At 44.6% G+C, this 24,696-nt stretch overlaps 1 protein-coding gene across 1 annotated transcript in view; it reads right to left on the minus strand.

Annotated features, from left to right (window-relative positions):
• Window positions 1-24,696, minus strand: part of ZGRF1 (zinc finger GRF-type containing 1) — a 2,981,513-nt gene that overhangs the window by 377,357 nt on the left and 2,579,460 nt on the right. Inside the window, 1 exon segment of the mRNA XM_044061551.1 lies at window positions 19,101-19,277. Coding sequence (XP_043917486.1) covers window positions 19,101-19,277 — 177 coding nt within the window.

A 24,696-nucleotide genomic window follows, 5' to 3' on the forward strand; every position in this document is an offset into this window, starting at 1 on the left:
TTATCATATTGATATAGCTTTTTATGTGATCATCTAAAGCAGAAAAGGCACAAAGTGTGATTGCATCCACTGTTAAATATTTTGATATTAACAATTATTCGATTACTGTTTATGTCAAAAGTTTTGTTACTATAATAATGCATGGAGTAAAATATTTAGAAAAAGCCATACACTAGGCATTACCTGAAGCAAAGGATAGATTATACCAGGTGTGAAACAAAAACAGAAATCATGTACTCACTATAACGTTGTGTGTGTGTTGTCCATCTTGCCTTCATTCTTACTAAGTTGGGTTCGGATCCAGTCCTCAGATACAACTTGGCCTTATATACAAGCTCAAGGCCCTCCACTTGCTCGTGGCTAAACCCTATCCCATCATGCACTAGGAGAGCTCCCCAGATCTTGTTTGCAGTTATAAAAGAATGCAAAATAAGGGTAGCTTAGTACCCTACAGAAAAATCAAGGTCAGAGATCACTAATAGCCAAAGGCTGGGGGAAAGGAGGGTGGGATGTAAGAATGAAGGCGAGATGGACAACACACATGGAACGTTATGGTGAGTACATAACTTCTTTATAGGTTCATAGGTTCATAGGTTTATACTAGGCTATCTGCCCCAAGGCATTTATAAGCCTAGCCCGAATTTTTGTGGCTTACGCCACCCCTTATATGAAAAAATACTGTACCCATTAGTTTGTTGTGCCTCTGTCCAGCAGTGACACAGAGATGATTCCCGGGGTAAACCTACGATCTCCCATCCACAGGTCAAGATTTCTCTTGAACAGAGCCAGCGAAGTGCTCTGCCTCACATGGACCGGGACTCTATTCCACAGCATAGGGAGTCTCTGAGTGATAAATCTATCCCTCCAGCACGTCCTATTTATATCCGTGCTAAGGTTTAAGTCGCTTGCTCTAGTGGTTTTGGTGGATTTGGATTTTTTGAGGTGGAGCATGTCCATTAATTCCGGGTTGGACATGGCCTTGTATGTCAGGCACATGTCACCTCTGAGCAGACGGTATGCGACTGAATAGAGCTGGAGTTTCTTCAATCTGGCAGCATATGACAGATTTTGGAGTCCCTTTATCCTTTTGGTGAGAAACTTTTGGGGTCTCTCCAATTGCTGCAGATGTCGGGCGAGATACATCCCGAATGGGGCATTGTACTCGATCATTGGTCTGATAAGTGAAGAGTACAGGGGAACAATGACCTCACTAGATCTGGATGTGAATCCCTTCATGATCAGGTGGGCAATGTAGAAGGTCTTTCTAACCACTTTAGCAACGCGAGTGTCAAAAGAAAGGCCACTGTCAACCTGGGTCCCCAGGTCCCTGATAACCTCTTCTGTGCTTAGTGGATTGCCACCTATATGGTAGCTTGGGGTTACCTTGTTTTTCCCGAAGGGTATGACTATACATTTTTTGGCGTTTAACTTCAGGCCATGGCTCTGGCACCAGCTATCTGTTTCCGTGAGTCCCTTCTGAAGGATATCCGTGTCCGATGCACTTTCCACTATGGCGCCCAGTTTGCAGTCGTCTGCAAACTTTGTCAGCCAAAGACCTCCCATGTTGGCCTGTACTTCTGAGAAGTAGATGCTGAACAATAGGGGGCCAAGGACCGAGCCCTGTGGGACACCACTTGTGACCGGCTTGGAGTCTGACATAGCGCCAGCAACTCTAACCCTGTGGGTTCTGTCCTTAAACCAGTTTGCAACCCATCTTGTGACATATGGGTTTACATTTCAGCTGGTAAGTTTTTTTACAATACCCGAGTGGGGTATTGTGTCGAAAGCCTTTGCAAGGTCAAGGTAGGCTGTATGGACTGCCTTTCCCTCATCGATGGCCTTGGTGACTGTTTCGAAGAAGTCGACCAAGTTCAAAAGGCATGATCTTCCCTTGACGAAGCCAAACTGGGTCGGGTCCAATGCCTGCAAGTCCCCTATATCTTTGTTTATGAGCTCCATTATGATCCTCTCCCATAGCTTTGCAGACTAGACTTGTTAAGCTTATGGGGCGGTAATTACCAGGGTCCGTAGAGGCACCACCTTTGTGGAGTGGGACCACAGTTGCCGTACGCCACTCCTTGGGCACGTATCCTGTGGTAAGGCTGAGATTAAACAGCTGCCTTATGTGCGGGTTTAATTCCTCATTTAGCTCGTGTAGCACACAGCCGGGGACACCATCCGGTCCCATTGATGCTGTGTTTTAGCTTTAGAGAGAGCAGCTTTCACCTGCGCATTTGAGATGTCTGGGAGGCTACACTCTGCTGGGATAGTTATCTCTCCTTTAGGGGAGAGGGGTGAAGTTTGCACTGAACCTGTCTGCCAGTATGTTGGCAATGTCTGTGGGTTCAGTGATTTTTGTATCATTTTGGACTAATTCTGAGCATATCTGGGAGTTTCCACCCAGGTTCCTAACATAGCTGAAAAAGGCCTTATGATTGTCCTTTGAATCCATGGCAATTTTTCTCTCAAAATTGGCCTTAGTTGATTTTATGAGTGCTCATATTTTTTACTAATAATGATCAGGGGTGACTTCCCTTTTATGGATTTTGTTCTATCATGTAATAGCTTTCTCCTCTTATTGTAAAGTTTGTTAATGGCTGGGGTCCACCAGACTGGACGTTTGCCCTTTGTGGAAAGAGTCTTGGTTTTATTTGGGATTGCCTGATCCATGCAGTCCTGGAGGTGTTCATAGAAGGCATTTGTAAGGGCTTCCGCAGCTTGGGTTGTGGTTTCCACGGTCTCAGGGGCCTTGAAGGATACCACACCAGTCTTGAGTAGTGTGAAGTTTGCTTTAGAGAAGTTCTTCACTGTGGTCTTTTTTGTTTGGGGTGGGGGCGGGATGTGGATTTCCAGTGAGATTAGTTTATGATCAGATCTCACCAATGAGGGATATACTTCCGGTGTGGAGCATTTTGTCCCCATGTTTGTGATAATGAGATCTAGTATATTTTCTCCTCTCGTGGGAACAGTGACTAGCTGTTCCATGGCATTTGAATTTATGAACTCCAGGAACTGTTGGGCTAGAAAGTTAGGGCTTGAGTAATGTTCCCAGTCTATATTCGGGTAGTTGAAGTCACCCAATATGATGGTGTTTGGAGATACATTTATACCCACCAGTGTCTTCAGGAAGGCTGTGTGGTGTTCCTGAGTTTGAAAGGGTGGCCTGTAGCATGCTACAATTTGTAGAGCAGTTTTGCCTATGGTTACTTGCACCTGGATGGTTTCCGAAGCTTCGTGCATTGCCACCAACCTGGAGGTGTGGGTATCCTTTATGAATATGGATACACCCCCTCCTTTTGTGGTGTGGTCCGGGTTTTGGGGCCGGAATGCATGATATGAGGTAAAACCTAATAGTGCCGGGGTGCTCTCAGGAGCCTTGAACCAGGTTTCAGTTACAGCACAGACATTGATGTTCTCCATACTGAGAAGGGCCTCGAGTGCGTGCATTTTGAGATTTAGACTTCTGGCATTGAGCAGCATTACCCTCAGTTTCTTCCCATTTTTGTTTTCTATGGTGGTAGGTTTAGAATTTGAGCCTTGCCTAAAAAAGGCACTATAGGGGTGGCAAGAGCCTTAGCCAATATCCGGAATCCCAGGGTGACAGGTGCAAGCCGTCCCTTGCGAAGCAGCGTGGCTTGTCAAGCATGTCATCCCAGGCAGACAGACACTGGATCCCCTTTGAATGACACCAGACATTAAGCCAATTGTTAAAGCTGATCATCTTGTCTCTATATTGTGGCATCATTCTTGGTGAAGGAAGGATACTGCTCAGGGTTAGGGTCATACCTGCCTGGGCTACATAATCAGAGAGCTCCTCTATGTCTCTTTTCATGTAGTCCAGGGAGGTACGCCTCAGGTCGTTCACACCAGCATGGACAATGACTGTGTCATATTTGTACTTGCCGTGGAGTGACCCGAGTGCTTGTGTTATGTGGCGGATTCTAGCGCCCGATAGGCAGCTTACTGTGACCCTCTCCTTGTTCAGCCTGGTGAGTGGGACGTCAGTGTGTCTGACTATGGAGTCACCTATGACAAGTATGTTTGGTGTTGTATTTGGTTTTAAGGGCTGTGACTGCTTTGCACACTGCTTTTGTGGTTTATGTGTTGCTTGTGGGGTGTCTTGAGGTAGCAGTTGTTTGGGTGTCTGCTTTGGAGGCCTCTGCTGTTTAGGTAAATTTTTACTCAGAGCCTCCGAGTATGTCTTTGTGTGTTTATGTGTTTGATTCAGTGGTGTGGTAGCATTATGTGAGGCTGGTTTTGTGGTGTGTGTAGTTGCCTTCTCCTCCTGTCTGGTCTTGCCAGTCCTGAGTTGAGAGTGCTCAGCCTCCAGTTTGGCTAAATAGCTGCATCTCTCGCAAGTATTTGTGTTATGTGGGAGGAGGAGAGGGTTGTCTGTGTACATGAGGCAGTTATAACATTGCCTCAAGATTCCCAGATTCACCAGATGGACCGGAGAGGAGACTGACAACTGACCTTTGGACATGCTAGAATAATATTGGGAATTCCTTAATAATTGAAAACAAGGGCCAGTGGGGAGTGAGGGTGTAGTGCTTTTAATTTTTAGTGCTGACTTAGATAATTGCTTTAGTGAGCAAGTGCCAGGTAACTTGAGTGCAATGTGTTACAAGTAACTAAATGCAAAAACGACAAACAGTAACTTTCTTTCAAGTGAAACAAGGAAATAAGTACAGTAAGCAATGCAGATATCACTAGTGATCCACAGAAGCTGAGAAGCGCGTATTAGGTGGAATTAGCTTCCAGGGAAATAACAAGCAAACAAACAACAAGCATATAAACAAAGCTAGATTCAGCAGGCCTGGATCTAGTCTATGCTAGAGCAAACAAGGTGTACCAATTTCAGTAAGATACAGTTCAAATATTCAGGCACTATAAACCTTTAACCAGAAATTCCCAGCTCAGAAGGGCAGAGTCCAGCCTCTTCTCCCACAAGAGTGCAGACCACGAACCTTCTTAATGTAAAATAACTGGCCTGAAGCCCAAGTGCCTAAACCAGAACTAATACACTTGGACACTGGGCTCTCAATCAGCAGTTCCCAACTTAGAAGGATGAAAGCTACCTTTGTTGCCCTATCTTGCCTTCATTTTTACTAGGTTGGGACAGAATCTGTAGCACCATCGTGCTTGGGTGGCTCAAGGAAGAATATTCTTCAGAATTGTGGAACCAAAGGAGGCCAAATCGACTTTGTAATGAGTGATAAAGGTATGTGGTCTTGCCCACATTGCTGCAGCAGATATGGTATCAATTGGCAGTCTAGCCCGAAAGGCGGAAGAGGTTGCAATGGGTCTTGTAGAATGGCCTTTTACTTTATCGGGAAGATCTTTGTTCTGAGATTTATAAATGAATGTTATACAATCTGAGAGCCATTTTGAAAGTGTCACTTTAGAAACTGGAGCACCTTTCTTTGAATCTGAAAAGGATATGAATAGTTTGTCAGATTTTCTGAAGTCCTTTGTAAGCAGAAGTGTAATTGTCTATGTACATTCAGTTGGTGCAACATGCATTCTGTCTTATTCTCATAATTAGGACAAAATACTGGTAAGCTCTATGGATTGGTTCAAATTAGATTCTGAACATATTCTGGGTAAAAAGGAACGGTTTGTTCATAAGGAGAGACTGTCTCTGTGGAAAAGCATATAGGGGGGCTTTAATGACAAGGCTTGCAGCTCTGACATCCTTCTAGCAGAAGTAATTGCTGCCAAAATAATAGTTTTCCAAGTCAAAAATTTGAGTTTGCAGGATGACGCTGGCTCAAACGGAAGAAAAATTAAAATGGGATAAGACAAAATACAAGTCCCATGGTGCTAGTGGGTCTTTAAATAGGTGGTCTTAATAAAAAGTAAGGCTTTGCATAGTCTGAGAAACAAAATATTGAGGCCTGATTAACCTAAATGGAAACTGGATATCGCTGTTAGCTGAACTCTAATAGTAGCTGCAGTTAAGCCTTCAGTGAATTGTTTCACCAAGAACTCTAGAATGGAACCTACTGGGGCAGAAAGCAGGTCAATATGATTATGAGATGCCCATAAAGATAATCTTTCCCATTTGCTTCTATATATCTTTCTCGTTGAAGCCTTATCAGAAGAAATTAGGATGTGTTTTACTTATGAAGAAAGGTTAGGGAGCCTTGGCTATGGTTGGAATTGGAGCAGCCAAGCTATCAACTTCAGAGTTAGAAGGGAGGGATGGAGCGTTCCTGATGCACGAGTCAGAAGGTCTGGAAAGGGGGCCAGAATCCAATGTTCCTCCCGGAGATGAGGCCACAGGAAGGAGAATCAGATTTGATGAAGCCAGTACGTGGTAATGAGTATTAAGTCCCTTCCCAAATAACTGGCTTTCTGAAGAATTTTGGGTATCAACAGAAAGGGAGGAAAAGCGTAGAGGAGACCTGAGGCCAATCGTGTACAAGTCCATCCCTTGTTGACTCCCCCGGGGGGTGGGTAATCAGGGCAAAGCAGCTGCTGCATTTGGCATTTATGGATGTGGCAAAAAGCTTGCAACAAGGCTGGCCCCACCTCCTGTTTTAGGGACCACTCGTGACACATTAGAATTGTTCTGCTGAGTCTGTCTGGAATCACGTTGGATTTCCCCAGGATGTACATTGTTATCAGAAAGCATTGGGAGGAGGTTGCCCATTACCATAATCTCAGGGCTTCCCCACAAAGGGGGTAAGATCTGGTTCCTCCTTGTTTATGTACCAAACAACTGACATGTTGTCTGTATTGCAACAGTTCCAAGTGGAAGAGAGTCCTGGAATGCTTGCATCGCTAAAAGCACCACGCTCATCTCTAGGACAATGATGTGCAAATGGGCCTCGTGATCTTGCCAAGTGCCTTGGACTGTCTTTCCCAGATAATGCCCCCCCACCCTATCTGAGAAGCATCCGTGGTCACTGTGGCTAGTGGTTGGGGAAGTACAAAGGGTCGACCTAGCATCACATAAGTGGAGTAAAGCCACTAACGAAGATATTTTTTGCAAGATTCCGTTATCAATATTTTGTGGGACATGGGCAGTTCTTGCATCGACCACTGAGTGGACAGTAGCCACCGGAGAATTCTCATGTGCAGACGTGCTAATGGGATTCAAGGTTATTCCTGCTGCCATGGTCCCCATGACTTTCAGAACTGTCCTCGCTTCCACTTTTTTCTTAAAAAGAAGATTTAAGACCTGATGTTGTAGAACCTGTACTCTTTCTGGAGGAAGTTTGTCCATCATCTTGGTTGTATCTAATTCTGCTCCTATAAAAACGATACACTGAGATGGCAGCAAGGCAGATTTCTCATAGTTTATTGTGATTCCTAAATGACAGTAGAGCTGCAAGGTGGTGTCTCTCACTTTTGTTAGTAGATGCTCGGTGGTGGCAGTTAAGAGCCAGTCATCTAAGTATGGAAACACTCAGAATCCTAGGCGTCTCAAGTGAGCTGCGACTACTGCTATACACTTTGTGAACACACTGGGGGCTGTAGTGAGGCCAAAGGACAGAGCTCAAAACTGGTAGTGGCTGGCTCACAGCCAAATAAGCAGGTGTCTTTTTATGTGGTAGTATGCATCCTGGAGGTCTATCAAGCACATCCAATTGTCTTGTCCCAGAAAAGGGAGAATTAACTGCAGTGTTACCATCCGGAACTTGGACTTTCTTACAGATTTGTTTAGGTTGCTGAGATCCAGAATTGGTCTTCAGTTCCCTGTTTTCTTTGGAACTACAAAGAATCTTGAGTAAGTTCCGGATCCTATTTGGTGTGCGGGGACTGTTTGGATGACTCTCTTGTCTAGCAAATTTTATGTTCGGGACGGGGAAGGAAAAGGTATGGAGTAACCTCTGGATATGAGGCTTTGTACCCACTTGTCTTTTGTTATTATTAGCCAGGCTTTTAGGTACAAAGATATGCTGCCCCCAACTGACTCCAGAGATGGACAGGTGGGCCTCCCTTCAGGAGCGGTGAAAGGGCTTTCCAAAGAAAGATTCTCTGTTGCCCTGATTCTGTGTACCCCCTCTGCCGTGTGGACGGCCTTTTCCATTACCACTTCCCCCTCTGCCCCTGGGGAAGAATCACCATGCGTGTCCCGGAAAGCTCTCTGGGATTTCTGAAACCAAATTTTCCCACTTCCTTTCTGACCTTTGGGATAAGGTCTGGTAGGAAGGGAAAAATGGAGTCCTATGTCAGACAGAGTCTTTCCTTCTTGTTCACACCTGGTTAGTGTGTCCTTGGCTTTGGGCCCAAACAGAGTTGAGTCATCGAACGGGGAATTCACAAAGGAAGATTTAAAGGACTCCGCAAAGTCACACAAGCGTATCCAAGAATGTCTTTTTAGGGAAATTCCTGAACCTGCTGCTCTGCTTACTCCATCAGCTGCATAAGAAATCAGTCTCATGGAGGAGTTGACCACTGAATTTAAGGTACAGAGCTGACAGGAAACTCTGTGACACCCCTTCAGCTACTGAACCTTGAAGGGCATCTCCTAGCTACTTCAAGAGATCTCTCTGTAGTCTAGTAAAGTGAGTTAAGTAATTCAGCGATCTAAGAGCAAATGTCGCTGAAGAAAAAATGTGCTTTCCATATCTGTCCATCGTGCGAGACTTCTTGTTTGGTGGATGGACAGAAGATGACATCTCCGAGAGTTCCATCTTGGTGGCTGTCAACACCACAGCATCTACTGGGACTCCCTTAGTTAAGGAAATTTTTGTCCGAGGGTGAGGTAATAAACTTATCTGGCCTCTGAGGAACAGGTACCACTAAATCTGGAGACTCCCACGTCTTTCGAGAAACTAAGTCCATAGGTTCATCGAAAGGCAGACACACCCAAGTGGAGGAAGGGTGAGATCCAAAAGCCTTCAGATCACGGACTCCTCTGCTGAAGGGCTGGTGGACTTCCAGCTGCCTCTTTGTTTAAGTATTTCTAAGATGTCTCCAAATGAGACATAATCAGGAGGTGACCATGGGGACCCTTCGGCTTCATCGAGGTCCGTATCTGAAGTGACTGACTCCTCTGGGGAGTCTAAATGTTTCCTCTTACATAACCTATTCAGAGGGGTACTCTGGAGAGGTTTCAGAAGAGTGGGGGGCACCCTGTGGGGAGTCCTGAGGCCTAGGATCTCCGCGTCCCTGTGGATGCAATGGGACAGACACAGGTGCTTTAGGGGAAGAATGCCCAAGACATAAGAGTGGAGCTGCCTGTGGAGTCAGCACTCTCTTCATCACTTCAAAAGCCCCCTGCCGCTGATCTGAGGAAACCCCCGGGACCAAGGGGGATGGCCCTGAGGCTGAGGTAGGAGCACAGCTCACCTGAGCTGACGTCCTGAGAGGCAAGTTCAGATCCAACAACTGCCCAATCCCACTATGTTCACCGGACCCGACTGGAGACCATCGGCTCCAAGACTCCTCAGGTTCTGATGGAGTTGAGGACATTGGAGCAATGTTCGGATCCGAAGATCCTGTGATAGATTTCAGTTCCAACGGTTCCACTAATATCAGATCCGGACATTCTGGCTCCGAGGTCAGATCGGAGGAGGAATCAATGCAGAAGGTGAGGATTCAGTCGGATCTGAAGCCCTCGTGGTTGGATCCGATAACAACTTGGTGAGCGTTGGTGTCCTTAGCCTCTGCGCCACTTGATCCACATCATCACTGGACAAGCTCCTGGAAGACCGAGTCGAGGCGGCAGGAGATTTGGAAGGCTGGAGCAAGGGTGACCTGAGAATAGGGGATACCAGTTCCAAGCCAGGGACGGCTGTGTAACTGAAACTCCACCGGCACTGAAACTGACGGTGCCGAAGTAGTAGGCCTCTGGCATCCGACGGTCTTTGGATCCAGAGAGGAAAGTTTTGAAATCTTTTTAGATGGCTCCATCGGAGTACTGGAAGAGGAAGATCTTTTCCCAGACTTGTCTGATTTAGGTGAAGGAGACTGGTCAGACTTAGAAGAACCCGGACCTTCTTGTAACGCTTTGGAGAAGGGGGTTTTCAACAGACTTCTGCAAATCAATTTATTCTTTCTCTCCAAAAGAGCCCTGTTACTGAAAGAGTGAGACTGAACTGGACTCTTAAAGATGGACCCCAACTAAAAAGTACACAGAAACAGCATGCCTATCAGTAATGGACATTTTTTGTCTGCATGCCTCACATTTTTTAAACCCAGGGCGTTTTGAATATTTGGAAGACATTGTAGCAACAAAATCAACACCAACAACAAGAACAGCAGCTAACAATCAGACTATATATATATATATATATATATATATATATATATATATATATATATACACACACACAAATATATTTTTTTAAAACAACAAGAAGGAAAGTTAACTAACAGTTATTTACGAGAAGGGAAAGGGATGGCACAGCCCTCTAACTTAAACAAACTATGCCCGAGGGGTGAAAAGGGGGGGGGGCCCTCTAACTGAAACGGGCTAAAAGAGAGGCAGCTCTCTAATTTAAATGAACTGACCTTAGAAGAATAATGCAATAGTAAAAGAGAGCCCTCTAACTTAAAACGGGCTATTTAAATTGAAGCATTTGATAGGGAGAAAAGGCTTAATGGAAAAAAGACGGCCAACAGCAGTAAAACAGCAGCAGCACACGGAAATATCAAACAATTAACACAACCAGTTATTTGCAGAAAAATTGAAAAGAAACTATTTCCCACAAATATGAAGCAAAAAAAATCTACTTAGCTAGAGCCAGTAGGAAGAGCATTCGATCTTGTTTAACAGCAAATGAGATCTGGGGAGCTCTCCTAGTGCATGATGGGATAGGGATTAGCCACGAGCTAGTGGAGGACTTCGAGCTTGTATACAAGGCCGAGTTGGATCTGAGGATCGGATCTGAACCCAACCTAGTAAGAATGAAGGCAAGATAGGACAACACATCTGATGTTTGAAGTGTCCACACTGTATGGAAGACAACTGCTTAAGTAAAACATAACATTTTACTAATTTCTGCTAATTCAGTTAACAGCATAAGAAGATACATTTCTTCTGTTTCAGTACACAGTATGAAGTGCAGATTCTACTTTTGCCAAAAGTACAGTGTCAGATGATGAACAATAACCTTCCAAAGCAGACAAGGATATAATTCCTGAAATTAGGGCTCTGTTTGCAAATCTTGTATGAATATGCCACATATACACTGAACCAGTTTAAGTTACTTCTCTGCATGCAGACCTAGGCACAGTTCTGCAATTCCTTTAGCCTTTGTTCATCAGGATATACTCTGGAAATATCTGAGCCACCTTGTGTGCGTGTCCAAAGGCACAGAAGGATCATCAGAAGTCTCTGTAACCTTACCTAATAAGCCTTTCTTAACTCAACAGAACAGTCAAGCAAACATCTTTCCAAATGAGGCTCAAAGTTTGTTCTTAGTGAAATGGCTGGGCACAGTCAATGTCCAGATTTTTTAACAGGACAAGGTTGGTGCTGACACCTTAAGATGTTCCTCTGAAGGTGGTTTCCAAAAATGCACCTCTGTTCCTCTCACTGCCAAGAGATGATGGGCACTTGGTATAAGTTAACCTTTCATTAGCCAAGGGCCAGCTAGCTGCTCACAAGGAGGAAATGGTTGTCTTATGGATAGATTTAATAAGAAAAAGCTATGGACAATGTCTGGCTTTAAGATTACTTACCTTCTCCCATATGTCTAATAATACTGCAGGACTGCTCAAAGGATCTTCTGCTGGTTACTGCATTGGCCATTTCACCATCCAGAGCCTCCACTTTCCTTCAATGAAGGCAGCCTCGAGTCTCTCACATCTACATTTGGCTGGACAGACGTATTGAAAGTTGTCACAGTGATTGGTGCCACACATTTCTCCGAGGTAGTGCAAACAGTGTCACAATGGGCCATATCTTGTGATCTGACAACTGCAGTAATATTTAAACATTCTCCTTTTAAGGTACTAAATGTGATAATTTTGAAAATGATATATATTAAGACTGAGAACCAAACTCTGTAAGCATCAGAGAATAATTAGGAAGAACAGCGGCTAAACAAGTCTTCCAGTCATGTGCATGATGTCATGACATGTATTGTTGGTAGGAGGAAACTCAGCATGGGAGCTAAACACATTTCAGAACTGTGCTTAGCTGGAGATATTGGGAAAAGAAATGGAAATTCCAATAGCTACCTATTGCAGAGGACCTTCAAAGTCAGAAGGACAGAAGTGCACATTGTTTGGGGTGGTTACTTTTAGTGACCTGATCTGCAGTCAAAGATTATGAAATACTGCAGTGAAGTGAAACTGCTGTGACTGTAAATAGTGTGGGAGTATTTGAAATAGATTTATATTATGATTTGGAGCAGCTGACTAATACAAGAACTGTAACCTGGAAAGAAAGAAAAATTAGTTCAAACAGTGCAGGAGGGTAATGGGGGGATAACGCTGTACAGAAGAATGCTTTGAAGACGAGAAGATGTGGATGTCATAAAGCTCTTGTGAAGTTAGAAGCAGTAACACAGCGATCAATTGCTTAGGCAAGTGCACAGGCAATTTCTGAAACTCTTTTTTTTTCTTTTTTTTTTTTTTTAACTACAACTTTATTTATTCATCTGATCATTCGATTTTAAAATGTCTAAAATTCTTATGGTTAGAGATACAATTCATTACATTGCTGGTTCCAAGAGAAAGGGGCTACAGAAGAAAATAGAAGTTATGTTCTTACCATAACGTTCCATGTTAGTTGTCTTCTTCTCGCCTTCTTCTTGCTGGATGGGTTCGGAGCCGACCTCGGCTCCGACTCGGCCACTCTAAAAGCTCGAGAGTTGGTTCCACCGGCTCGAGGCTCCCCTTATATCCCACAATGCTAGGCGAGAGTTACCTCAGATCTCGTTTGTAAGCTAACCCCAGCTTATAACAGTAACAGTATAACTGTAAAACAGAATCCACCTCTAACAACAGGAAGAAAAAGGGTGACCTACATCCTGAACCAAGAAATATGCATAATAGCATATGACTAAGAAAGAGGTGGTAGAAAGAGAGGTCACGATCACAACTCCTCTAGGTCTGTCCGGGCCAGGGAAGGAGGGTGGACAAGAAGAAGGCGAGAAGAAGACAACTAACATGGAGCGTTATGGTAAGAACATAACTTCTATATGTTAAGTTGTCTATCTCGCCTTCATTCTTGCTGGATGGGACCGTCCCTAGCACATTGTCCCGGGTGGCCTAACGGAACAGACTCCTGAGAACAGTGGAACCAAAATTAGCTCTATGCCTAGAAGCTAAATCCAACTTATAATGAGAAATAAAAGTGTGAGGAGTAGCCCAAGTAGCCGCTGCACAAATGGTGTCAATAGGCAGTCTGTCTTGGAAGGCTAAAGAAGTAGCCAAAGCTCTGGTGGAATGGGCTTTAGGTTTATTAGGCAATTTTGTTGTCTAATTTCATACACCAGGAAATCAAAGATGTTAGCCATCTGGATAATGATACCTTTGAAACTGAAAGTCCCTTTCTGCTTTCCGCATAGGAGACAAACAGCTGATCAGATTTTCTGAATTGTTTCGTCCTATCCAAGTAGTACCTTAATTGACGATGAACATCCAGGCAGTGTAATTTTTGTTCAGACCTATTTGAATACTCTGGGAAAAAGACAGGAAGGTCAATGGTTTGATTTATATTTGATGTTGAAACCACCTTAGGCAAAAAGGACGGGTTAGTTCGTAAGGAAACTCTGTCCTTATGGAACACAAGATAAGGAGAACGACAACTGAGTGCTTGAAGTTCTGAAATCCTACTAGCTGATGTGATAGCCACCAGAAAGAGAGTTTTCCATGATAATAATTTCAAGGAACATGAAGCTGCAGGTTCGAAAGGGGAAAGAATCAAAGAAGCAAGAACTAAATTTAGGTCCCAAGGAGAAGGAGGATTTCTTATAGGAGGTCTGAGAAGAAAAACTCCTTTCAAAAAGGCTTTGCAAAGTTTGTGGGACATTAGGGCAGATTCAGAAATGCCCACATGGAAATTAGAAATAGCTGCCAATTGAACCTTAAGAGTAGATGGAGATGAACCTGCATGGAAGAGTTCAGCTAGAAAATCAAGGACTAGTTGGATGGAAGCGGTGAAAGGATCTATGTCCTTTCCTTGTGCCCAATATGAGAAGCGTTTCCACTTACTCAAATAAATCTTTAGAGTGGAAGATTTATGGGAAGCTATCAATATATCTCTAACAGAGTGAGATAATTGAGGAAGCCTGGCTACGGTTGGAACTGGAGGAACCAAGCAGTGAGGTTCAGAGAGGCGAGGGCGCGAGGAAACTGACCGGACTGGTGGATCAAAAGATCTGCAAGTAGGTCCAGATTCCACGGTCGCTCAAAAGAAATCGATGTAGAAAGGGGAACCACACTTGTCGAGGCCAGTAAGGAGCAATGAGGATCAATGAGGCCTTCTGAGCGATAGCTTTCTGTATTACTTGAGAGATCAGTGGGAAAGGAGGAAATGCATACAGAAGTCCCCGGGGCCAAACTTGGACTAGAGCGTCCCTGCTGGGTTGGCCTGGTAAAGGGAATAGAGTGAAAAATTCTCTGCACTTGCTGTTTTGGGGAGTAGCAAAAAGATCGCAGCAAGGCTGACCCCACTTGAGAAAGATTTCTCTCACTACAGAGTCTTTCAGAGACCACTCGTGAGGCATGAGTATAGCTCTGCTCAACTTGTCCGCAATGTGATTGGACTTCCCGGGGATGTGCGTTGCTATCAGAAAACGCTGAGAAGAAATCGCCCATTGCCACAGTCTGAGTGCTTCTCAACACAGGGGATATGATCTGGTTCCGCCTTGTTTGTTGATGTACCACACTACAGACATATTGTCTGTCTGGATTGCAATCGTTCCCAAGGGAAGAGAGTCTTGAAGGGCTTGCAACGCTAAAAGCACTGCTCTCATCTCCAGAACATTTATGTGCAAGTGGCATTCGTTTGGTTGCCATGTGCCCTGGACTGTCCTGCCCTGATAATGCCCCCCCCACCCGATCAGGGAGGCATCCGTTGTCAGAGTAGCAACCGGAGGAGGTGGAACAAATGGTCTTCCCGACAGGAGCTGGGAGGAAGACATCCACCACATGAGATGCTTTTGCACTTGCGTGATCATAATGGTGTGAGACATTGGAAGTTCCTGGTATGACCATTGGGTAAAAAGCATCCACTGAAGGATCCGCATGTGGTATCTGGCCAATGGAAGGAGAGGTATGGCCGCTGCCATGATTCCCAACACCTTTAGAACTAACCTGGCTTTGACTCTGTTGTTGTTGAGAAGAAGTGACACCAATTTGTTAATGTCCGATATCCTTTGGTTCGTTAGCCTTGCAGACATGTTTATAGTATCTAAATTTGCACCTATGTAGGTAATAGTACGACAAGGCGACAAAACAGACTTTTCGCAATTTATTGAAATACCCAGTTTTTGACAAACGAAAAGTATAATCTCTGGCCATCAGAAGGAGATGCTTGGTGGGAGCTGTGAGAAGCCAGTCGTCCAAATATGGAAACACCTGGAATCCTTGTTGTCTCAGGTGAGAAGCTACCACTGCCATGCATTTGGTAAACACCCGGGGGGCAGTGGTGAGACCAAAGGGCAGGGCCCTGAACTGAAAATGACTGGTTCCCAGCCTGAAGCGGAGGAATCTTCTGGAGCGTCTGTTCATTTTTATGTGATAGTACGCATCCCGAAGGTCTATAGAGCACATCCAGTTTCCTTTGCCCAAAAGGGGAAGAATGGATTGCAGCGTGACCATCCGAAATCTTGTTTTCTTGACTGATTTGTTCAAGACACTGAGATCCAAAATCGGTCTCCAGTCCCCTGTTTTCTTTGGAACTAAAAGAACCTTGAGTAGATTCCGGATCCTTGTTGGTCTGCTGGCACTGACTGAATTGCTCTTTTGCAAGCAGCTTAGAAATTTCCAAAGCTGCTGTTTCCCTTTGAGGGGGTGGAACATGTGGGAGGGATTTTTTAGACTGCTTGGGAAAACGAAGAAAGGGGATAGAATAGCCTTCGAAATGATGGACTGTACCCATTTGTCTTGAGTCAGGGATAGCCAGGCTTCTGGGTACAGTGACAATCTTCCCCGACTGCCTCCGAAGATGGGCAGTCGGGCAACACCTCAGGGATGCTGAAAGGGCTTGTCAGGAAAGGCTTCCCGATTGCCCTGGTTCTGCGGACCCCCTGCCCCTAGGGCGGCGTCTACCATTGTTATTCCCACCTCTGCCTCTGGTAGGAAAACGACTCTGTGCGTCAGGCGAAGTCCCTTGAGATTGTTTACGGAACCACATCTTCCCACCCTTCTGGCCTTTGGGGTAAGGCCTAGAAGGAGTCGAAAACGGACTCCGGCGGCAGAAAGGGTCTTGCCATCAGTCTCGCACCTAGTCAGGGTTTCTTTCACTTGAGGACCAAAGAGATGATCCATCAAAGGGGAGTTGGTGAAAGACGTCTTGAAAGGGTCCGCAAAATTGCATAGCCGCATCCAGGCATGCCTACGTAAGGCTACACCTGTCCCTGCGGCTCTGCTCGCTCCATCGGCCGCATAAGAGAGGAGGCGCATGGAGGAGTTAGATATGGAATTAAGGGTAGCCAGCTGCATGTTCATTTTATCTTGAAACCCGCAGCTGTAGGATCCTTAACATTTCACTCGCTTCCTTGATCAAGTCCCTTTGAAGGCGAGTGAAATGGCACAGGTAATTCAGCGAGCATGGTAAATGTCGCTGAGGAGAACATCCGCTTCCGTACCTATCCATGGACCTAGATTCCTTGTTAGGTGGATGGACAGGCACTGAAGGATCAGCCAGTTCCTTCTTTGTGGCAGCAGCTACCACCATAGCATCCACAGAAACTCCTTTTGATAAAAATTGCTTGTCTGATGGAGCTGTGATGAATTTAGAGGGTCTCCTGGGAGTGGGGTCCACTGAATCAGGAGCCGTCCATGCCTTCTTAGCAACCACCTGCATGAGGGGGTCAAGGGGAAGGACACACAGGAGGTGGAAGAGCGAGAGCCAAACGCCTCAAGATACACAGATTCGTCCTCCGAAGGGTTGAGGGCTGGCCAATTTCCCCTCTGTTTCAGGATCTCCAGAATGTCTGCAAATGAGACATCTTCAGAAGGGGAACAGGGGGAACCCTCAGAATCATCCAGATCTGTGTCTGACGTGATAGACTCAGGTGAGTCAATGTGCTTCCTCTTGCACTTCCTCTTCCGAGGGGGCTCTTCTGCCAAATCAGGAGAGGCCTCGGAAGAGGATGAAATCCCACAGGGGCTCCTGAGGAGCTGGCTGCCTGCGGCCCGGGATGAGGGAGTGAGTCGACTTACCCTGAGGCAGCATAGAGGGAGGGGCTGACGGAGCAGACTGTGGAGTAGAGCCAGGCTCTAACACACTCTGCATGACCTCGAATGCACCCCTGTCAGGCAGAGCCAGAGGTCCCCGCTCCGAGGAGCTAAGAACCCCCTCGGCACCGACAGTGATGGCTCCGAGGTCGATGTCGGAGCCGAACTCACCAGCGCCAAGCACCGAGAGGGAGAGGGGTCGGACAAGGGTCGATGCCACTCACCCCTCGGAGCCGACGAGGGAAGTCCGCGCCGAGATTCCTCCAAAGAAGAAACGGAGCACGACGGGCCGAAGACAATTGTCTCGGCTCCGGAGTAATCACAGTCTCGGTTCCGACACGACCCGGCTCCGAACTCAAAAGAGTTGAAGGAGGAAAGAGTTGATGGACCGGGGCAGGCACCGACTGATGAGTCGGGCTCTGAAGCATCTGGGCTAGTGCCTCGGACTTAAGTAGTCGACTCACCACTCTCTGAAGGTCATGATCGGACAGCCTCGATGACCTAGAGGAATGAGACCTTTGGCTCTGTTCAGACAGCAGGGGAGATCCTGGAGCCGAATGAACGGAGCCAAGAGAAGGTGACCTAGACCTCTTTCTAGTTGTCGGCTCCGAAGGTCTTGTCGGAGCCGACACGGGTACCTCGATAACCTCGGCTCCGGCCGGGGCCGAGGAAGCCACAGAAACTGTGGACTGAGACTTATCGGCTCCAGCCGGAGCCGATAAAGGCAAAGGTTGAACAACCTGAGGTCTCGGCTCAGAAGCCGGAGCCGAAGACCTCGATGCCTTAGAGGGCTTCCCTGTTGAAACTGACAGGGAATCCTCTGGCTTCAACAAGCCTCTCAGAATCAACTTGTTTTTTCTTTCCTGCAGGACCCTGGGGCTGAAGCCATGGCACACAGCACAGGAGTCCTGCAGGTGCAAAGGCCCCAGACAATAGACACAAGAAGTGTGAGCGTCTGTCAGAGACATTTTCTGACAGCACGCATCACACTTCTTGAATCCGGAGACCTTTGCTTCTTTTGACATTTCCCTAACTGACAGGTGTACACAAACACACACCCAAACACACAAGTTATACCCTGTCAGCAAAAAAAAAATAATAATCTTAGTAGAAATACTAAAAATTAAGTAAACTACACAAACACTCCCTAGGGAAGGGAAGGCCAAAGGCCCAAAGGAAGAACCAATGGTTCTTTTAGTAAAGAAACGGGAAAAATTAGGGTCGGGGATAAAGTTCTATGATCTACACTAATCTAGGAAGAATTTAACTTAAAAAGGGGAAAAAAGAGTAACTTTTAGAAGAAAAAGCTAACACTCACCAGGAACCGGTAGAAGCAACCAACCTCGAAGCTGTAGCGGCAAACGAGATCTGAGGTAACTCTCGCCTAGCATTGTGGGATATAAGGGGAGCCTCGAGCCGGTGGAACCAACTCTCGAGCTTTTAGAGTGGCCGAGTCGGAGCCGAGGTCAGCTCCGAACCCATCCAGCAAGAATGAAGGCGAGATAGACAACTTAACATTGTTAGTTTGTTTCATCTGGGAGGTATTGAAACCATGAGACAGGAAGTAAGGATTTATGAGGTGTGAAAGAAAAAGAAAATTAATTTCAGTGACTAACAGCAGCAGTGTATTTCACTTTTTGAAAAGTAGCATTTAATTAATTTTTATGCATTTGTTGTGATTGTGTGCATGCCAGGAGAGTGGTAATGGTTGTGGTTATGTGGCTATTACAGTTCATTTCCCTATATTTCTGTATGACGAGTACAAGAAAGATTAAACTTCTGCATACCTGTTCTGTCCCTTTTACATTACAGAAGGACAAAGTAGGCAACCAGCTGAGCAGAGGACCTCTGTCGTTCTCTGAGACACCATCAATAAGACATCCACTGTAAAAGAGGCGATTGGCTATGGCACTGATTGCTGGATGGCAGCGGTACTGTGTTCTGAGAAGTATGGTTTCGTATCCCTTTGGAGGTGAAGTATGCAAAACAAAAAGAAAAGTGTCACATATACATTAGGTGAAGACTGTCATCTCTATGTAACGCAAACATTTTCTCTTCTGTATACCATATGTAAAAATGCACTACAAATCTGAGTATTATAAGCATTTTTAATAACACAGACAATAAGAGAAACCGGTATTTTCAGCAATCTCCAGTCCTTAACAATGGTCTTTAAAATTCAGTTACTTTTCAGAAGACTGTCACTATCCTTTTTATCTAGATGTTAAGCAAAGCTAGTTTCTGTCTCTATGAGATGTAGTCTTTTATGCGAAGATGCCATACGCAATTTCGTTCTGTTTCTGATATCAATAATATGATTTTGTTTCAAATGAATTGTTCTTAAAATGTGAGCAAGACAGAAATCTTCTACCAAGTAAATTTCAAAAACAATGATATTATCCTTTCACGCAATTCTGACTTCACAGAAATCCAAAGGAACATGTCATAATGAAACCAAAACTGTATTTGAAATAGTGGTGGATGTCTAGCAGCTCTTGCTCTCCTAGTACCATAATGTTTAAGTCCCCCAATATATAATTGTTGTCAAAGAATTTACACAGGAGTTGTGCTGTTTCACAAGTTAGCAGAAATACTTAAGGATTCCTTCACATGTTCCAGATGTACAAAGGCAAGTGACAGTACTTGCTTAACTAGATCAGCAAGTGTATTTGTCATTCTCAAAAAGAGCTGCCAAGGTTAATTTCTGCTCCTGATGCTAACTGATGCTAAACTGTTTGGCATAGGTGTACTCAGCATCCCTTAGGTCTTGTATCCAGGAAATTTCTCTTCATATTACTGTTGGCAACTTTTTCAAGGTTGGAAAGTATAACTTGTGGAGATCATGTCATGTGCTGGGTGCCAATGAATTCCAGTAAGGCATTCCAAAGCATATGATATGCTTCTTCAAGTTTTAATGACAGCACTGCATAAACTGGAACTATCCTATTAGTGTCATTGCTACATACACCATGCACAGGATATACTTGTCTGTATCTCACATTTTGTAATGGGAATATCCCACCAACTATGTAAGTCAAACATTTTCTGTTCTGCTGTTAAAATCAACATGTTTATTGTACCACTCATTAATATGTTTAACTGTAAACATTTCTGAATTAAGTGGAAAGTGTTTTGCAGAGACATACTCTATATCGTTCAGTACGGAGACATTTTTGGGCAGTTTATTACCTTGACTATACTGATCTAATATGATTGCTTAAGGACTTTAGTGCTAGCGAGGAACTATATCATTGGAGTTGCAAGCAAGAACTTCACTAACCACCTTGCATGGCACATCTGAGCTGTTTGCCGCATGCTTTTTAATACTGGCTCTTGCAGGTAGAATATGTTGTATTGCAGTGACTGGCCCATGGTGATGGCCACTCAGTTTACATAACAGTTCATCATCATTTTCTAACCTTGTCACACACCTACCTTTATACTACGTTTTACCTTTCAACTGAATTAACAATTTTTTCCACTCATTATGCTTCTTTTCCAGTTGGTATATGAAGCTGTCAGCATTAAGAAGAGCCTTACTTTTCTGTGGTGGTATTACTGAAGGCGTTATAAGAGATCTGGGGACACAGGTTGACAGTAACCTCTCCTTCGACCACCACATTGCCACTGGGGTCAGAAAGTCCTTCTATGTGGCACATCTCATTACCAAGGGTTTTGCATCCAGGAAGAAAGAGGATATCGTCTCTCTACTCTTCCCTCATTAGACCAGTTATCGAGTATAATGCCCCATTTGGCATGTACCTCATTAGACACCTGCAACAGCTCGACAGGCCACAAAAGTACCTCACAAAGAGGATCCTAGGCCTCAAACACATGTCCTACATGGACAGACTCAAAAAACTCCAGCTTTTTTCACTCTCATATCGTCTACTAATAGGCGAGCTCTGCTTGACGTACAAAGCTATGTCTGACCCAGCTCTGTTAGAAATGCTACATCTAAAGAAATCCCAACCCCTCTGGACCACAAGCTCCAGAGACCTCAACCTCATTACCACAATCAACAGAACATGCTGGAGGGACAGGTTCATAACCCAGAGACTGCCTATGCTCTGGAATAGACTTCCCATGCACGTCAAATAGAGCACCTCACTGGCCCTCTTCAAGAGAAATCTTGATGAGTGGATGGGTAATAGAAAGCTCACCTCAGGGATCTAGGAACTAACGCCGGGTGACACAATGCCAGGGCATTTCTATGGGCTAGGCTTGTAAAGATTCCATGGCCATTAGCCTAGTACACACCTATGAATATATACACCTATGAATATGCAGTATCAATTTCCTGTTATTCTGAAAATGTCTTTGTTCTTGTTTTAGCACTAGGGCTCCAAAACCAGTTATTTTACATTAGGACGGTTTGTAGTCTAGAGTGTTGTGGCAGGAAAGTATAACCTACACCCTACTAAGGTTGGAACTGCTGGTTGAAGGCTTATTGTGTCTGTTATTCTGAAAGCATCTTAGTTTTGGGTTAAGCACTTGGGCTCCAAACCAATTATTTTACATTAGGAAGGTCTATGGTCTAGACTCTTGTGGCAGGAGAGTGTAACCTACACTCTTCTAAGCTGCGAATTGCTGGTGAAGGCTTATTGTACCTTCTATTCTAAGTGTCTCTGTTCTGGTTTAAGCACTTGGGTTCCAGACCAGTTATTTCACACTAGGAAGGTTTGTGGTCTACACTCTTGTGGGAGTATTTTACTGAATTGTTCCTTTATTTAAACTGCTTTTTTGCTGCTGTGACTGAGATTTTCTGTACTTTGAATTTCTAGTACTTCTGCATTTTATAGCGTAGGCTAGATTTGGGCTTGCTGAATCTAGACTTTTTGGTATCAATTTGAGCACCAAAAAAAAAAAAAAAAAAAACAAAAGCCCCCCCCCCCCCCCCTGCACCACTGTGGCAGAAGTGTGCAGCCAAGTACCCATCTGAGTTGGGGATTGCTGGAATAAGGCTCAGTCTTGGGCTTTCCCTTTGGTTACTTTGTTTAAAATCGTTTAACTTTGCTTGTATTTAAGAGTAGTCTTTGTACTCAGTTTACTGGAGCTGCTCAGAGATTGCCCTAAGCAGCATTCTACCTTCACCACGGATGATGCATCAATATAAACAAAAAATGTTTGACTTCAGCAATTGGCTTAGCTTCTTGTGTCAATCCAAGGGGATCTAGTACCTGTCAGCCTGGGAAGATATGGTCAACATACCGCATTGGTTTGTCAGAGATTGTCTTCACCTCTCGCCTCCTGGCTTTCAGTTACTGGCAAAGGTACTTGGCTCTTCTGTAGTGCAATGTCATAAGAACACAATTCACAACGCAAGAAAATCCACTAGAGACAAACTCAAGGTTATACTGTTTAATGATAGCAGTCTAAATCATAAACTGCGCTCACTGGAAGCACTCCTTAACTCTTGGAAGAAGCCAATGTCTGTGCAGTCATAGAGACATGGTTCAAGGCCGCAAAGAGCACTCTGGCCATGCAAGGCTACAATGCTTTCCACATGTTCAGATCTCAAAACAAGCATGAAAGAACCAAAGGTGGAGGTGTATCCATCTTCGTTAAAGACAAAACTCCCTACAGCTACTCCAAGTCCAACTAAATGTAAGTAAACCCCACTTCCATATCACTGTTAGCTATAGGTCCCCCACCATGAACCACAAGAACCACTCTGCCTACCTGGAATTACTTGAGTCACTCACTAAAGAGCCAAATACAATAGTCATGGATGATTTCAACTATCCTTCCATCGACTGGGAGTCATATATGAGCGCACACACACTTGTCCTAAGGTTCCTGGACTTTATTAATACAAATTCACTGAAACTGATCATCTGCACTCCCACAAGGGGTTCGAATGTCCTAGACTTAGTACTCACCAACATAGGGGGTCTCTGCACTACCCACTGTGTGGTGCCCTGCCTGGTAAGGTCTGATCATAAAGCAGTCTTGTTTGAAGTAATAATCATACCAGACCCCCCCCCCCCACAAGAGGAAAAAAGATGAAAAATTTCTCCACAACAAACTATAGCCTCCTAAGTGATGGCATAAATGGTTTCAAACCCCCCCTGCTACCATTGTCAATAGTGTCTCCTACACAGAGGTGTACACAAATGCCCTGTATAAACACCTCTACAAATGTATAGACTCGGCTGTACCTGAATGGATCAAAACAAGGTCCTCACAAAAAACAAGCCACCATGGTGGACATCAAGCATAAATAGTGTATACAACAAGAGGAAGAAACTAATGCCTAAGAACAAGAGAGGAGTGACTCAACAGAGGAAGGACACCCTCCACAGCTTGAACAAGCAAATTAGATATCTTGTAAAGTCCCCTAACGCCAATTATGATGCTAAACTAGGATCCCGAACTAAGTATAATCACAAGGCATTCTTTAGCTACATCAGAAATCTAAAAGGGAAGACCCAGCTTTGTGCCAAACTAGTAGTGGATGGTACCACTCATATTGATGATGATGATGACATAGCCAAACTGCTAGCAGACAGATATGGCACAGACTTCACCCCCCTGTCGCCACTAGACATACCCCAAAGCATACCTGTCGCTAGTCCTCTACCTAGCATCTCCAAATAGCAGGTCATAAACCCACTCTCCATGGCCAAAAACACAACCTCTATGGGACTGGATCTTACTAAAGGCTCTAAAACAGTACCTAGTGGAACCACTTAGCATTCTCTTCAATCACAGTTTAAGTACTGGCTTTTGCCCAGCAGAGTAGAAAACAGCAACGGTAATTCCCTTGCACAAAGGGGGTCCCATCAAACAACCCTGAGAACTATAGACCCATAAGCCTAACCAGCCTTATCTGCAAGGCCATGGAGAGAATCATCATGGACCTCATCAACAAATACATAAGTGACCTTCAAACTCTTGACCTGACCCAATTTGGCTTCACTATGGGTAGATCATGCTTATTAAACCTGGTGGCCTTCAAGAATGTCACTAAAGCTTTGGATTAAGGCAAAACCGTAAAGACAGCCTATCTTAACTTAGCCAAGGCTTTTGACACAATATACCACTCAGGCATCATTGAGACACTCACCCAGCTGGGAATTAACCCATATGTTACTAGATGAGTAGCCAACTGGCTCACCAACAGAACACATACAATCAAAGTTGGGGATTCCTAAATTATGTGGATATTCTACAAAAGGGCCTTACAGAAACAGATGCTTGGTGCCAGAGCCATGGGCTCAAGCTTAATGCCAAGAAATGTATAGTTATCCCCTTTGGGAAAAAACATGTACCCATGAATTACCACATAGGTAGAAGTACATTAAACACCAAAAGTGTGATGAGAGACTTAGGGACACAGGTGGACAGTGGTTTCACATTTGATAACCACATCGCCACAAC

This window comes from Protopterus annectens, chromosome 2.part0 (assembly GCF_019279795.1).
Source record: "Protopterus annectens isolate FY-2018-M chromosome 2.part0, PAN1.0, whole genome shotgun sequence".
NCBI classification, from domain to species: domain Eukaryota; kingdom Metazoa; phylum Chordata; order Ceratodontiformes; family Protopteridae; genus Protopterus; species Protopterus annectens.